General features: G+C 33.9%; 1 protein-coding gene and 1 long non-coding RNA gene across 3 annotated transcripts; both read right to left on the bottom strand.

Moving 5' to 3' along the window:
- Positions 1–3,702: 3,702 nt before the first annotated feature.
- On the bottom strand, positions 3,703–7,102 carry LOC113775286 (macrophage migration inhibitory factor homolog). Its single transcript, XM_027320097.1, has 2 exons — positions 6,587–7,102; positions 3,703–4,218 (listed from the first exon to the last, which is right to left on the bottom strand). The coding sequence occupies exons 1-2, from the start codon at positions 6,695–6,697 to the stop codon at positions 3,991–3,993; spliced, it is 339 nt and encodes a 112-aa protein (XP_027175898.1). The 5' UTR covers positions 6,698–7,102; the 3' UTR covers positions 3,703–3,990.
- Positions 7,103–8,080: 978 nt separating this feature from the next.
- Positions 8,081–10,277, bottom strand: LOC113776424. 2 transcript variants are annotated; one of them, XR_003469013.1, is made up of 5 exons: positions 10,218–10,277; positions 9,390–9,514; positions 8,625–8,673; positions 8,416–8,479; positions 8,081–8,330 (listed from the first exon to the last, which is right to left on the bottom strand). It is a non-coding gene; the product is annotated as an uncharacterized LOC113776424 (long non-coding RNA). The 2 variants fall into 2 exon arrangements; XR_003469012.1 differs by lacking the exons at positions 9,390–9,514; positions 10,218–10,277 and having other exon boundaries at positions 8,625–9,240.
- Positions 10,278–12,293: the final 2,016 nt, after the last annotated feature.

Here is a 12,293-nt window from a genome sequence, read left to right as displayed (position 1 = left end):
GCCCCTAATATATACGGATTATCGATTACGTACGGAGTCCCCTTGTGCCAACTCCCGCTCCTCCCCATGTCTCATCTTTATTTATTAATTTTTCCACCAATTGTATTTTCGGTTTGTGTTTGGGTTTTTTTTTAAAAGAGTTTTCTCTCTCTTTAGTGTTTTCCTTGTGCAAGTGTGAGAGTTAAAATACAATAATACCTCTTACATACAATCTCTCCTCTCTTACCGTCCAATCCATTGGATTCGTTTTGTATTATATTGCTATTTTTCTTTTATAACATCATTTTTAATTCTTTTTTATTTCATTAAAATTTAATAAATATTAAATGAATAAAAAATAAATACAACAATCCCAAAAAAGCAATATATAATAGAAAATTAAAAATATAGTAGAAAATTCATTAAAGAAATCTCATTTTGTGTATTTTGATTTTTTAAATTTGTTAAATTTTGTATATTACTCAACCAATAATTGTTGAATTATAAGGAAACAAAAAAAATTAAAGTATGATGTTTCTAAAAGAGAAATAACAATATAATAAAAAGTAAGTCATATGGTAGCATAAAAAGTGGAACAGAATATCTGTTGCGTCATCCAACTTTTCCTTGGTTTGAGTTTGGGTTTGATATATATATTATTTTTTATTTTAATAGTAAAATTACATATACATCCCTAAAATTTCATTATTTGTTAAGAAAAAATAATTATTTGTTGTTTTCATTAGATTAATTTCCAGAAACTCGAGCTAACAAGTTGCTCACGAGTCAGAAATTCGAACTATGTTACGAGCTGACAATTCGAGCTGCTCGCGAGCCTTGTCGACTCGAGCTCGAGTCTGGCTTTTCTTTGGTCAAGTTGATCTCGAGCTCAATTTTCTTAGCTCGTTGAACTCGAGTTCGAACTCGACTCTACGTGTTATTAAGTCGAGCTTAACTCGATAAGTCCAAAACTCGATTCGACTCGCCTCGTTTGCAACCCTAGTGTGAACTAGTGGCCCTTTTATTTATTTCAGCAGTTAAATTTCTTTAAATTTGTTACCCAATGAAAAAAATTAGAAAATTTCAAGCAACCTTATCATGTTTTTCTTTTTTTCCCCCATATTTTTCTTCATCTTTTTTTTTTGTGACTACGGCATTGACAATTGTCGAGTCTGTGCAATAATAAATATCTACTCAAATAAAATATAAATTTTGAATACAGTGGTAAGTAGAGTTGAATCTACAGGGATTGGAGATAATTCGTTCCTTTTAAAGTTAAGAATATGGGGGGTTTTTAAAAAAATAACTAATTATCTAAATAAAAACAACTCACGGAAATAAACATGAATTAATAAACAAGAGATACGACTCTAACCAAAGGTGCAACTTTTCAGACACGGTCTATTCTATTGATCATCAATGCAAAGATAAATCCAATGTTTGTCAATAAACAGGTTTTTAACCGCTGGTACGATCTGACAACTAGTTTCTCCTTATTGTTTTGATAGCCAATGTACGACCATAACTATTTCTCTAATCCGGAAATGATCTTAGATACGATCATATGATTTAATTTTCTAATTGCATTAAAAATCAAAGAAATCCTGTTATAATTAATAAACACGTTACAAGGGTTTATTTGAATTAGATTGTATGTTTCCCTGACACAAACCCAATTATGTCAGTTACTACCGGGATCAGAGTAATCAAACAATTACGGATTCATCTACCCCAATTAGCAAGTATATTACGTGAACAATTAAATATTACGTAGCTATTCAATCATACACAATAACCATAGTCACGTAAAACAGAAAACATACAAATATCAATGAATGAAAGAAGCAATTAAAATAATTCGATCTCACAAATGTTTAGAACCGCGTCTTCAGGTTGATTTTCGACTAAAAAACAAAATTAGCTACTCTCTATTGAGAGTAACTCACGCAATTCCATTGAAGGAAATTGCATCAACGTTTTTACAAAAGAAGCCAAACAAAGAAGATGACCAGTCGAAGAGAAAAGCCAAGCGGCTCCTTCTAATACTTCAAAGAGTCCCGGTTCTCCCCTCTTAGACTGTTCCCTGGCTTCTGTATCAATCAAATGGGAATCTGGCCTTCTTTTTCTCGTTTCCTAATTGAAGTCTAACTCTTCGGCCGTCCATTAGCCAACCAAAATTAGAATTCTAATTGTGAAAGGAAACTTCCCCATCTAATGCTAATTGTTCCCTAATAAAATATCTAAGAAACATGATAATTTTCTAATCTTCCACCAATATTCCACGTAGAGTCCATCTTGAATTGGAAAATTATTGAAAAATCACATCTTTTATCACTTTTTGTTCCACTTTCCTACAGTTAGCACCAAATACCAAATATAAGTTGAATCCATCAATTAATACAATATTTGGTAAAATAAAAGAGAAAAATAATCACAAAAATGCAACCTATCAGGCATATTGTGGTCAGTGGGCTTTTTTCCTTCAATTATTTTATTGATTACACTTATAATAGACATCTGGTTTTAACATAGCAAAACAAAAGACTTAACATGAATGGGAAGGGCTAGCGTATTTAACTTTAAAGTTCACTGGATAGTTTGAACCAGTAATCGGGGCGCATTTGATGTGTGTGATGCTTTAAGAAATATGAACAATGTGTAGACATGAAAGGAGAAAAAAGTATAAAAGTTTATAAAAATAAAAAAAAGGATTATTCAATTAAAATGAAAACCACGATTATTTATCAATAGTAAAAGGGAGAAGTGCTATAGTAGATATATAGTAGTAGTTTTAGAGTGTCTCAAATATCATCGGATAAATCCGGAGATTTAGATAAACATGAAAAAAATCAAATTAGAGGAACTGCATTAACGTGGAAAAAGAAAGATGCCGTTTTAAGTTTATATAATTATGGCTATATCGTAACCATTTTGCCCTTAATAATAAGGGTAAAATTGATAATTTAAAAATAACGTATTTTGTTAACACCAAATTCAGACTCTGTAGTCTGTATGTACTTTAGGAGTTGAGCGGCCTAATCGCCCAATAGTTTGGTGCTTCGCTCGGCGAAGTTGTCACAAATTGGACCGATTTATATATTTGTTAGGTGATGTACGATCATCCAAACGAGAATTCTATTTGCAGTGATTAATGATTAGATTTTGTAAACATTGGGCTGGCCCAATGATTAGATTTTGTTATATCTCGGATCCAAGGGCTGGCTCTAAATGTGTTTAATGATTAGATTTTGTGATGTTTTTGGACCCAAGGACTCGATGAACAACTTTTCGGCTAGATTTACGAGTTCAAAAAAATTGACTCAAGTTATTTAGTAATTCATGGGTTGAAACTTATAAATTATTCTTTTCTTACCCATATCCAAAATTGGATATTGTATTTACCCCTTCTCAGCACCTCTGATGCCCAATAAACACCCCAAACTCAAAGGTTCTCTGAATAACTTTTCAACAAAATCTATAAAATGAAATCGTTAATTCAAATTATTTAAGATATACCGTACCAAAAATCAACCCTTATCGGAGTTTTGTAAGTAGGGCCAAAGACATCAGGACGCCAACATTAATGGAGGACATGTGACATGCAGTTGAACACTTGCGAAATTTTTAGAATAAAGAAGAAATTGTAAATCTGAATAATTAGATTCTAGATCTACAACATCTCAAATTTCATAAAGATAAAAATTTAAAAAACCAAAAAACCCATAAGGAAATAAAGCTCTCGCTAGAACAATATAGGAGAGAAGAAATGATGTACTAGGAGAGAAGAATCTCTCGTTAGGAAATTTTAGGAGAAAATTTATTTAAATAAGAGAAACTAAAAACTATAAAGAGTACTTCCTTTCATGGAAAAAGACCAGATTTGGTCTCTCGCCCATGAAAGAGACGAAGAAGATCTTGATGGAGAAGGGAGAGAAAAGAGTTTTAGAGAGAGAAGTAAGTAAATACTCTATGTTTTAGTTGAAGAGCAGAAAATGCAAGGGAAAGGGAGGTTCACAACTTGGACTGGTTGCGGCCCATTGTCGTGTCATAAACCTTGAGGACGAATCGGGTTCTGGGAATGGACAATTTGGTCTCCAGGATGGTGCCGATGGCCGCAATCAGCTTCCTTTTGACTTCCCTGTTGATTCCACCCATGGATATAATCTCCCCAAGTGCAGCAGGTTCTTTGTTTCCGCCGAAAGATATCGGCACCGAGCCCTTTAGCAGGACCATCACAAACTGCGTTTAAGAAACCAATTTTTTAAGTCATCCCAACGAAATTGAGGCCAAAATAAAATGTTTGTTCCCAAATTGTGCAGTAAATTTACATCCCATGTTGCTCTTGTTTTCTTTTGTAGTAAGCATATCAAGCTGATTAGGGACAGAGTATTACCGACATGGTGGTTCATATGAACATCGCAACTTGCAATGAACAGATTCATAATACTCCTATTACTGAAAATTATTTATTTATTTATTTAAAATGAGGAATCCCGACATGATTTTTCAAGAATTGGACCAGTACTCAATGAAAAGGACCCCTTCAAGTACGACTACCACATCCGGATTTGTTGATTTTCCATGCAACTCAAGAGAAGAGCAGTTATGAGGAACAAACATCACAACTGAATTCAAAGAAATTTCACTTGCGAAATAAAATGGTTTGTCATCATGAGTTTTTCATTTACTCCCTGCTCCCTTCGTTCCAATTATTTAATCATTTTTAGGAATTTAATTTTTTAAAAATAATAATTTAATTGTTATGTTTGTGCTTCTCTTTTTAATTTTATCTCTATAAATGTAAAATTTAGATTTGAATGTTAATATACATATGAAAATATTATATTGAAAAAAATATACTTTAATATTTTTAACATGACAAAATTTTAAAACATCTCAAAATGAAAAAAAATATGGCATTTTCAATTGGACGAAAAGAGTATTTATTTATTGCAACGTTGCGCCCACCTACACCATCTTGTCTTCTTCAATCTTAGCGGGACAACAAAGTCGCACATTACTCCCCAGTCCCCACCCTTTTTTATTTTCTCCTTTCTGTAACATCAGCTGAATGAGAAACGAGGGAAGCAAATTTGGCTACGTTTATGGACGGGGACGGACTTGCTTTCGGCGTCGCAATCATCCACCAGGGGACTACCGAAACCGTCTGTCAGATTTTCCTACACACCACTATGCCTTTTTCTTTTATTTTTCGTGATTGGAAACGAAAATGATGCCGCACTGGAATCCCTATGGTATTGTCTGGAAAGGACATAGGCAGATTTTTGGTCTGGAAAGTCTTGAAGCAATTTCAACTATCAACTAAAGCCTGAGAAACCCATTATTGTTTTTTTTTTCTTAAACAAAAAAAAAAAAGAAACGAAGAAAGGCTATCTCAACAAAAGAAGCGAACCAATCCGGATAAAATTAGAAGCATACAAAATTTTGTTGAAAGAGAAAAAAGAAAACAAAAGCAATTTAGCATGCACGAAGAATATTAAGCTAGGCCAACAAAAATGCATGACCCTTACAAAAATACATATTATTGCTTTGACGCCCACCACAAGGAATTTCCCCACATTTTGGGTACAATTTCTCCATAGCCCCAGGAATTGTACACCCCTGTCTCGATACTTAAGGCCAACCGCAACACGATTAAGAGTACTTGATCAATGGGCACAAAAAGTGGTTTAGTTTTTTTTTTCTGTATCGAGGAAAGAGGGTCGAAATTATTATTGTTTAACTTCGTGGTATTGTAATTTGTCGATGACAACACCAAAACTCTTCAGCAAGGACTAATTTTTAAAGTCTAAGTTGAAACTAGAGGTGTTAAAATAGATCATTCAAACGGATTTGGATGGCTCATAATCAGGCAATGATTAGAATTGAATTAATCTGTTTATATTCATTTAATAAATGAATATGAGTATAGTCAATTACTCATTTATTATTCACTTAAAATTCTACTCTTTTTTTTTAAAAAAAATGTTTGCATGTTGTTTGATAAGAAATAACGATATTGTTTCGTTATTAGATTCATAAAATATTCAAATTTATCTATTTAACCACCACCAGAAATTGAGTTTAAATATATGATTATTTGTAAATGGATGAGTCGAGTCAATTTATTACTCACCAATTAAATGGATTCAATTGAGGACTCACGTAGCGAATTTGAGTAAGTTAGTAGTAGACAAGTCATTATACGATTGGATTGTAATTGACACCCCGCTAACTAAAACAAAAGGGAAAACCAATCACGCAACAAATTTCGCAGAACCTTGTAGAACAACCGAACTCATTCTCGTCATCAAAGGATATGGTGGTCTGCTAATATCCCCCTACTAACAGCCAACCCCAAAACAGGACAAGAAATCAAGAATATGGAGAGAAGGATCGCCTAGTTGGTAGAATCGCACTTAAAGCTTTTATGCAAGGAAGGGCAAGCTAGAATATTTTTAAACATATCCCATTACCGACACACAAGGGTCCGGCTCAAGAAAAGGAAAAAAGTAAATAAATGAAAGGTTGGTGTCTGACTCACACAACACAAAACAGGCCAAGTGATTAACAAGTAGAGCAAAGAGGAAGGGAGATTAGCTCTTACAGTTTCGGGTTTTCCGATAATTGCAGCGACAGTTTTGGTGGCTTCAGAAAAGACAGAGTCCAGGTCGACTCCATTTAGGTTGACGTTGGTAGAGATATCAAGGCAAGGCATATTCTTCCTGCTGCTGCTGCTGCGTGTGAGAATGGGAACGGGATGCCTTGGACCTTAAATTTTATGAAGAGTGGATTGGAAGAAATGAAAAAGATACCGCCGTTTCCGACTGTTCTCGCCCCTACTTTATAGTACTGCTTCCTGTACGATTAGTAGTAGAGTTTGATATCTCGATCTGGTGACTGGTCACCTGTTCTTGGGGTAACAATTAATAGCATCCCTCTGTACCCGATTTTCTCCCACCGCTGAAATTGTTTGATTCAGGAAATGTACGTTAGGACAAGGAGAAGAAGCGTTTTTCCCTCGGATTGCGGCTTATGCGGGCGATCAGATTAGTTTCTTCTGGTGCTTCCCACTTGCCAGGGATACTCTTTTAACGTAGTGGCAACCATAAAATCTACTGTAGTAAACTTTTTGTTCTAATCATATGAGACTACTTTTTTATCCTCAACCTCAAGACTCGCACAAAAATTTTGGGATGTCTGAAGCCTTTTTTCCACAAAATTCTGAATCCAAATCAAAGGTTCTTCCACATAATGGGAAGATGGAAAACATAATACTCATCGAAGCCGGCGAGCCACCGACGATCAAACATTATTGATTCCATATTTTTTTTTTTTTTTTGTCGCCATATGAGGTATCTTGATTTATGCCAGATTAATCTCCCTGGCGGTGGTACAGAACCAGCCTCAAAGATGCACCACACGGTAGCTAGGCAAGAATCAAAATGATCATCTCCAGGTAAAGATTCAGAGAACTAACCGGCAAACTACCCACTTGGGGGCATCGATTGCATTATGTATGCCTGCGGCATAATTGGATGCTTGCATAATATTAATGTACAATCTGGAATAGGATCAAGATTCATTGCTCGCAAGTCACAGACAGGACAAACACCATTCGAAAAGTGTCTCGACTTTTCAATTATGTCGGTTATTTAGGGGAAGAACAAATTTTTTGGTAAAGCTAAATTGTATTGCAACTTTTGATCGTACAAAACATTCTTTGCGCCAAATTTTGCACCCTATAATATCTTAGGTAAGCTTTTTGATGCCCTTACTTGAAAGTAATTTGAAAAAAAATACAACCTAAAATACTTTTGTGACAACCATACGCACTTGAAAGTAATTTGATTAGTTTTTTTTTTTGGGTTACATTTGGATGTTTTAAAATTTTTGGCCAATTTAATTTTTTGATTGTCCATTTTGAGTGTCGTCGTGTCAACTAAGCCCTTTGATTGTTATTTTTGAGTCTCATCTGTTCTTTTCAACCCGGGTATTATATCAACTAGGAGGTGAACACCGCGCTATGCGCGGTGGGACTTTTCAGCTTGCCCAGAGTGCCGGGACATCTTAGTTGAGATAATATGCTTCGATCCGGAGGTACCATATGAAATCTATTGAAATATATATTTACAAAGTCTTAACTTCAACTAAAAGTAATAGAAAGGACATCAGTTCATAGTTAGCAGGGTTAAAATGCATCATCTTCGAAGATTGGGAACCGCAAATCAGGGAAATTACTCTTAAAATAACAATCCGTCGTCATGATTTTCTGCTAGCTAATGCAGTTATAATTCCACCAGCTATAAGTACCACAGCAGTAACTGAAATGCCAATTCCAATGACACCATCTGCACCATAAAGTTAAACTTTTATTTCATATATTGCCATACTCGAAAAAAAAAATCCTGAGGATTCAAACTAATATGTTATCACCTTTTGTAATTTGTTCTTTTACTGCCTTCTCAAGGTACAAAGCCTACCTCCAATCAAGTTTAATCTAGCAAACAAAGACAAAACCAATGGGATAAAAGCACCACTCTTGAATACAACCAAAAGTTCTACAGTTTCTTTCTTTTGACAATTAATATTGGTAAAACATGTTAAACTATGAGCAATTTCACTAATGGGAGCAGAGAACTAACCTCCAAACATTTCTATACAAGCTGCAGGCTTCTTGAATGCTCACCACTTCTATAACAACCAACAGTTAGAAGGTAAAGCTTTTCACTCTTTTGCGATGGACTATTGGTCTCAGAGAGAAGTTGCACATAGCCAATAGATAGATTTTAGTAGTGAGAGGAGTTTGCAATTCATATTTAAATCGAATTTAAACACCAAAACTCCAATTGCAGTTCTCTCCTTCCAACTTTCTAAAAAGGTCATACACTCTCAGAACAGTATTTTTTATAGTATGGCAAAAATTACCATTCTATGCAAATAACAAGTACTACAATTGAATTTATGTAACATTTTGATTCTTCTACTTGTTAAAACCCAGCAAACTCTAACACGTGCAATGACATAATTCCTTCATAGGACATAGCAGATGCTTATGACATGCAGTATTATAAAAAAAAAAGAAAAAAAAAACTCTTAGTAGCATCATTACTTCTCTGGATAGCAAACATCTATATTCCAGTAGTAATATCTATATTACTTCTCTAGTTTTCACTCTTTTGAAACCTGGTTTGAAGTTTAAAAAAAAAATCCAATAATGATCATGAGATCAGTGCACAGGACAATTTAAAAATTATAACAATCACGTAGATTCACAACTTCCCGAAAACGTGGAATTATAAGAATCACTGATAATGACTAAGTTGAGGGAAAGATTATGTTTGATACTATTAACATGTTCAATTTAAAATGTTTAAGTACGCAGGGAAAAAAAAGGTGCAGATGGTTACAGTTGGCTGTTGTCACTTTGACTCTAATGGCAATGACAATTGTGAAGGGATCATGCTCAGTTGCAATAGGATTATCGTGAGCTTCCTCAAATTGATTCCATATGGTTTAAACCATTGGCTTCATGCTGCAGAAACAAAGAAAAAAAGACTACTGTCTATAAATCTATATAACACGAAGTCACGAATTCTTGTTTTTCTCAAGCATTGATTTACTTTGACAATACCAGAAGGCACAAAACAATGGATCTTAAGAAAGGTAAGCTAAATCAAAACAAATTAACAAGGGGCGAAAATATAAAAACACAACCTAAGAATCCCAACAAAATTTTTAGCCAGCTAGTTGGTATAATAAAAAGAAGCAGCCGCAACACATACTGAATGAAAAGGCAATCTTCACAAAATATTAGAAATTAATAAATAGAATGATAAACGATCACACTTTAAAAATGTTGTTTCTAAATCAGGCTTATTACCAAAGTCCGAATTTACTGCTATCATTTCCCTGTTCTATGTTGTGGCGGTATACAATATGACGAAACAATACACTCATGTACTATTCTAACAGCATTCAAACATCATTAAAATTTTGGTTGCCTCTTTTGACAACATACAAAGTGACAAAATAGGTCATTATTATTAATCTTCATCCTGCACCTTTCTAAAGACCAATAATAGCATAAAGATAGCAAAAACTTACAATAAAGTGCTGGGAAAAAAATCTGTTAACACAAGGAAAAAAATAGGAAGACAAAACCTTAGATCTGCACTAAACAGACCATTTCCCTTTTTCTTCTTTTGGTTCAGGAAAAACACCCAAATAAAACTCACCTTGAGAAAAAAATTTCCCCAATCATTTTGTACCATACTGCAAATTTTAATAGCTCAACCTGTAACAAACATTTAAAATCCAATAGAAAATAAAGACGCCTATAACAAAAAGAAGAAAACAAATAGTCTATAATTTAAACAGATAACAAAAAACCTAAAACTTAAAATAGCAAACAGTTAAAAACTTAGAAACTTTTAAAGTTACTTTTGTTGCACCATAGGCGAACACATGAAAGAATTTTGAACCACCCTAAGCAAGTGGACAACAACGCAATGCACCACAAGAAAGGACACATAGAATCACATAAGATTTCCATTAATACACAAGAAATCAGAAGAGGAAAAATTACAAAGAATAAATTAGCATTTTTGTAAAGTTCTTGTACTCCCTATAACAACATAACAAACTTTCCAAACAATCTGATATGATAATTACACATCAACCCTAACCAAGCTAGCAGATATAGTAGAATCATTAAAAAAAAACTTTTCTAAAAATGCGACAGAAACACTAAGATAACATGAAGCCACCAATTCTTGTCTTTTGTTAAGAAAACAGGAGGTCAGCAGTTAAATATCTGCATCTTTTGTTATTTTTTGCTGAAAAAATACTATTGTTTTAAATGCAGAAATGCCTTTCAAACTTCATTATATTATTAGAATTGTGCAGAAACCTAATAATGATCTAAGAGGCTTCAAGCAAAGAAATTAAGGGGGGAAAAGGTAATGCATAAAGCAAGAAAATAAGAAATTATGGCACAAAAAGCTTACCTTTTGATGATTTCTCCAACCTAAATAAAAAAAACCACAAAAAAATTGAGCAAATGATGAGATGCGAAATAGGTAAAAATAAAATAAAATCTAAGATTTAGAATTGAGCATGGTAGGGTACCTCAATGTCAGATCAATTGACTTTTTCCTTCTGTGGCAACAGAGACCTGTTGAAAAGAGAGTTTGAGAGAGAGGTACGGGAGGTAAGGACATTGGTGGATGAGAAAATGAAGTCTCATTTGAATCTTATGGGTAGATGAATAACACAGCCTCCATATCCAAACACATCCTTATCTGCTTTCTTAATCTCTCTCATATGATCCGATAAAGGAAGAAAAACGCTAACAAATATACATAAAAATAAACGGATATTCCTGTTTGATCTTGTCAACACAGGCCTCCATATCCAAATTCATCCTTATTTGCTTTCTTAATCTCTCTGATGAGGTCTAAACAAGGGAAATAAGACTAACAATATACATAAAAATAAACGAAAAACTCAAAAATTTTAAGAGATCGGATTTTTTTCCTTAGAACATGTGATTTTTTAAATTTCACAAAATAAAGATGCTGAAGATCCAATTTTTAACTTGTCTGCTTCTTTCCATGTGGCTTTTTTTTTTTGTCTATTTTCTTGCAGGCGAAAAAAGGTATCAATACTTACGAAGCAAAAAACTGACGATAAAGATAAATTTCACAAAAAAATAAAAATAAAAATACTTACTGAGAAAAAAAAAATCACATGTTCTGATGAAGATGCCGAAGACCTATTTTTTCCCTTATTGCTTCTTGTTTCCACATGGCTTCCTTGTTTTTTTTGTCTTATTTCTTGCAGTAGAAAAGAAAGTCGAGATACTTACCGACCAAAAAACTCACCTGTTGAAATGAAGAAGATAAAGATGGAGAAGATCCAATTTATCTTTCACAGAGAGAGGAGAGAAATAACGTTTAATCAGCAAAATAAACCTTGTAAAAAAAAAGGCACAGAAAAATGCAGCAGCACAATGTAAATTTTATGCAGAGAGAAACAAGAAACAGTTTGAATTTAGAAAATAGAAAGCAAGGAGCTGAGCTAACCAGAGTGCAAGAAACAGCAACAAAGGAAAACGGAAGAAAGGAACTATTATCGCTGACCTCGATGATGATATTGGTCGGTGTGCAAATTGTGCAGAGAAATTGCATCAGTCTTCTCATCCATCAAGAAAAGAGGTAACAGCTGTTATTTGGCAGACTGCAATAGTGACGGTAGAAGCAATTTTTACTCAAAGCCCATGGGGACAAGAAAGGATTCACAACAGCACTGGT

This window comes from Coffea eugenioides, chromosome 6 (assembly GCF_003713205.1).
Source record: "Coffea eugenioides isolate CCC68of chromosome 6, Ceug_1.0, whole genome shotgun sequence".
Lineage (NCBI taxonomy): Eukaryota > Viridiplantae > Streptophyta > Magnoliopsida > Gentianales > Rubiaceae > Coffea > Coffea eugenioides.
The sequence above is the reverse complement of the archived record's forward strand: the minus strand, read 5'-3'. Positions and strand labels throughout refer to the sequence as shown.

Excerpts from the sequence above, each read along its gene's own strand:
- LOC113775286 (XM_027320097.1), bottom strand. The coding sequence starts at position 6,697 with ATGCCTTGCCTTGATATCTCTACCAACGTCAACCTAAATGGAGTCGAC. Across the intron at positions 4,219-6,586 it reads TTATCGGAAAACCCGAAACT|TTTGTGATGGTCCTGCTAAA; the intron begins GTAAGAGCTAAT and ends TCTTAAACGCAG.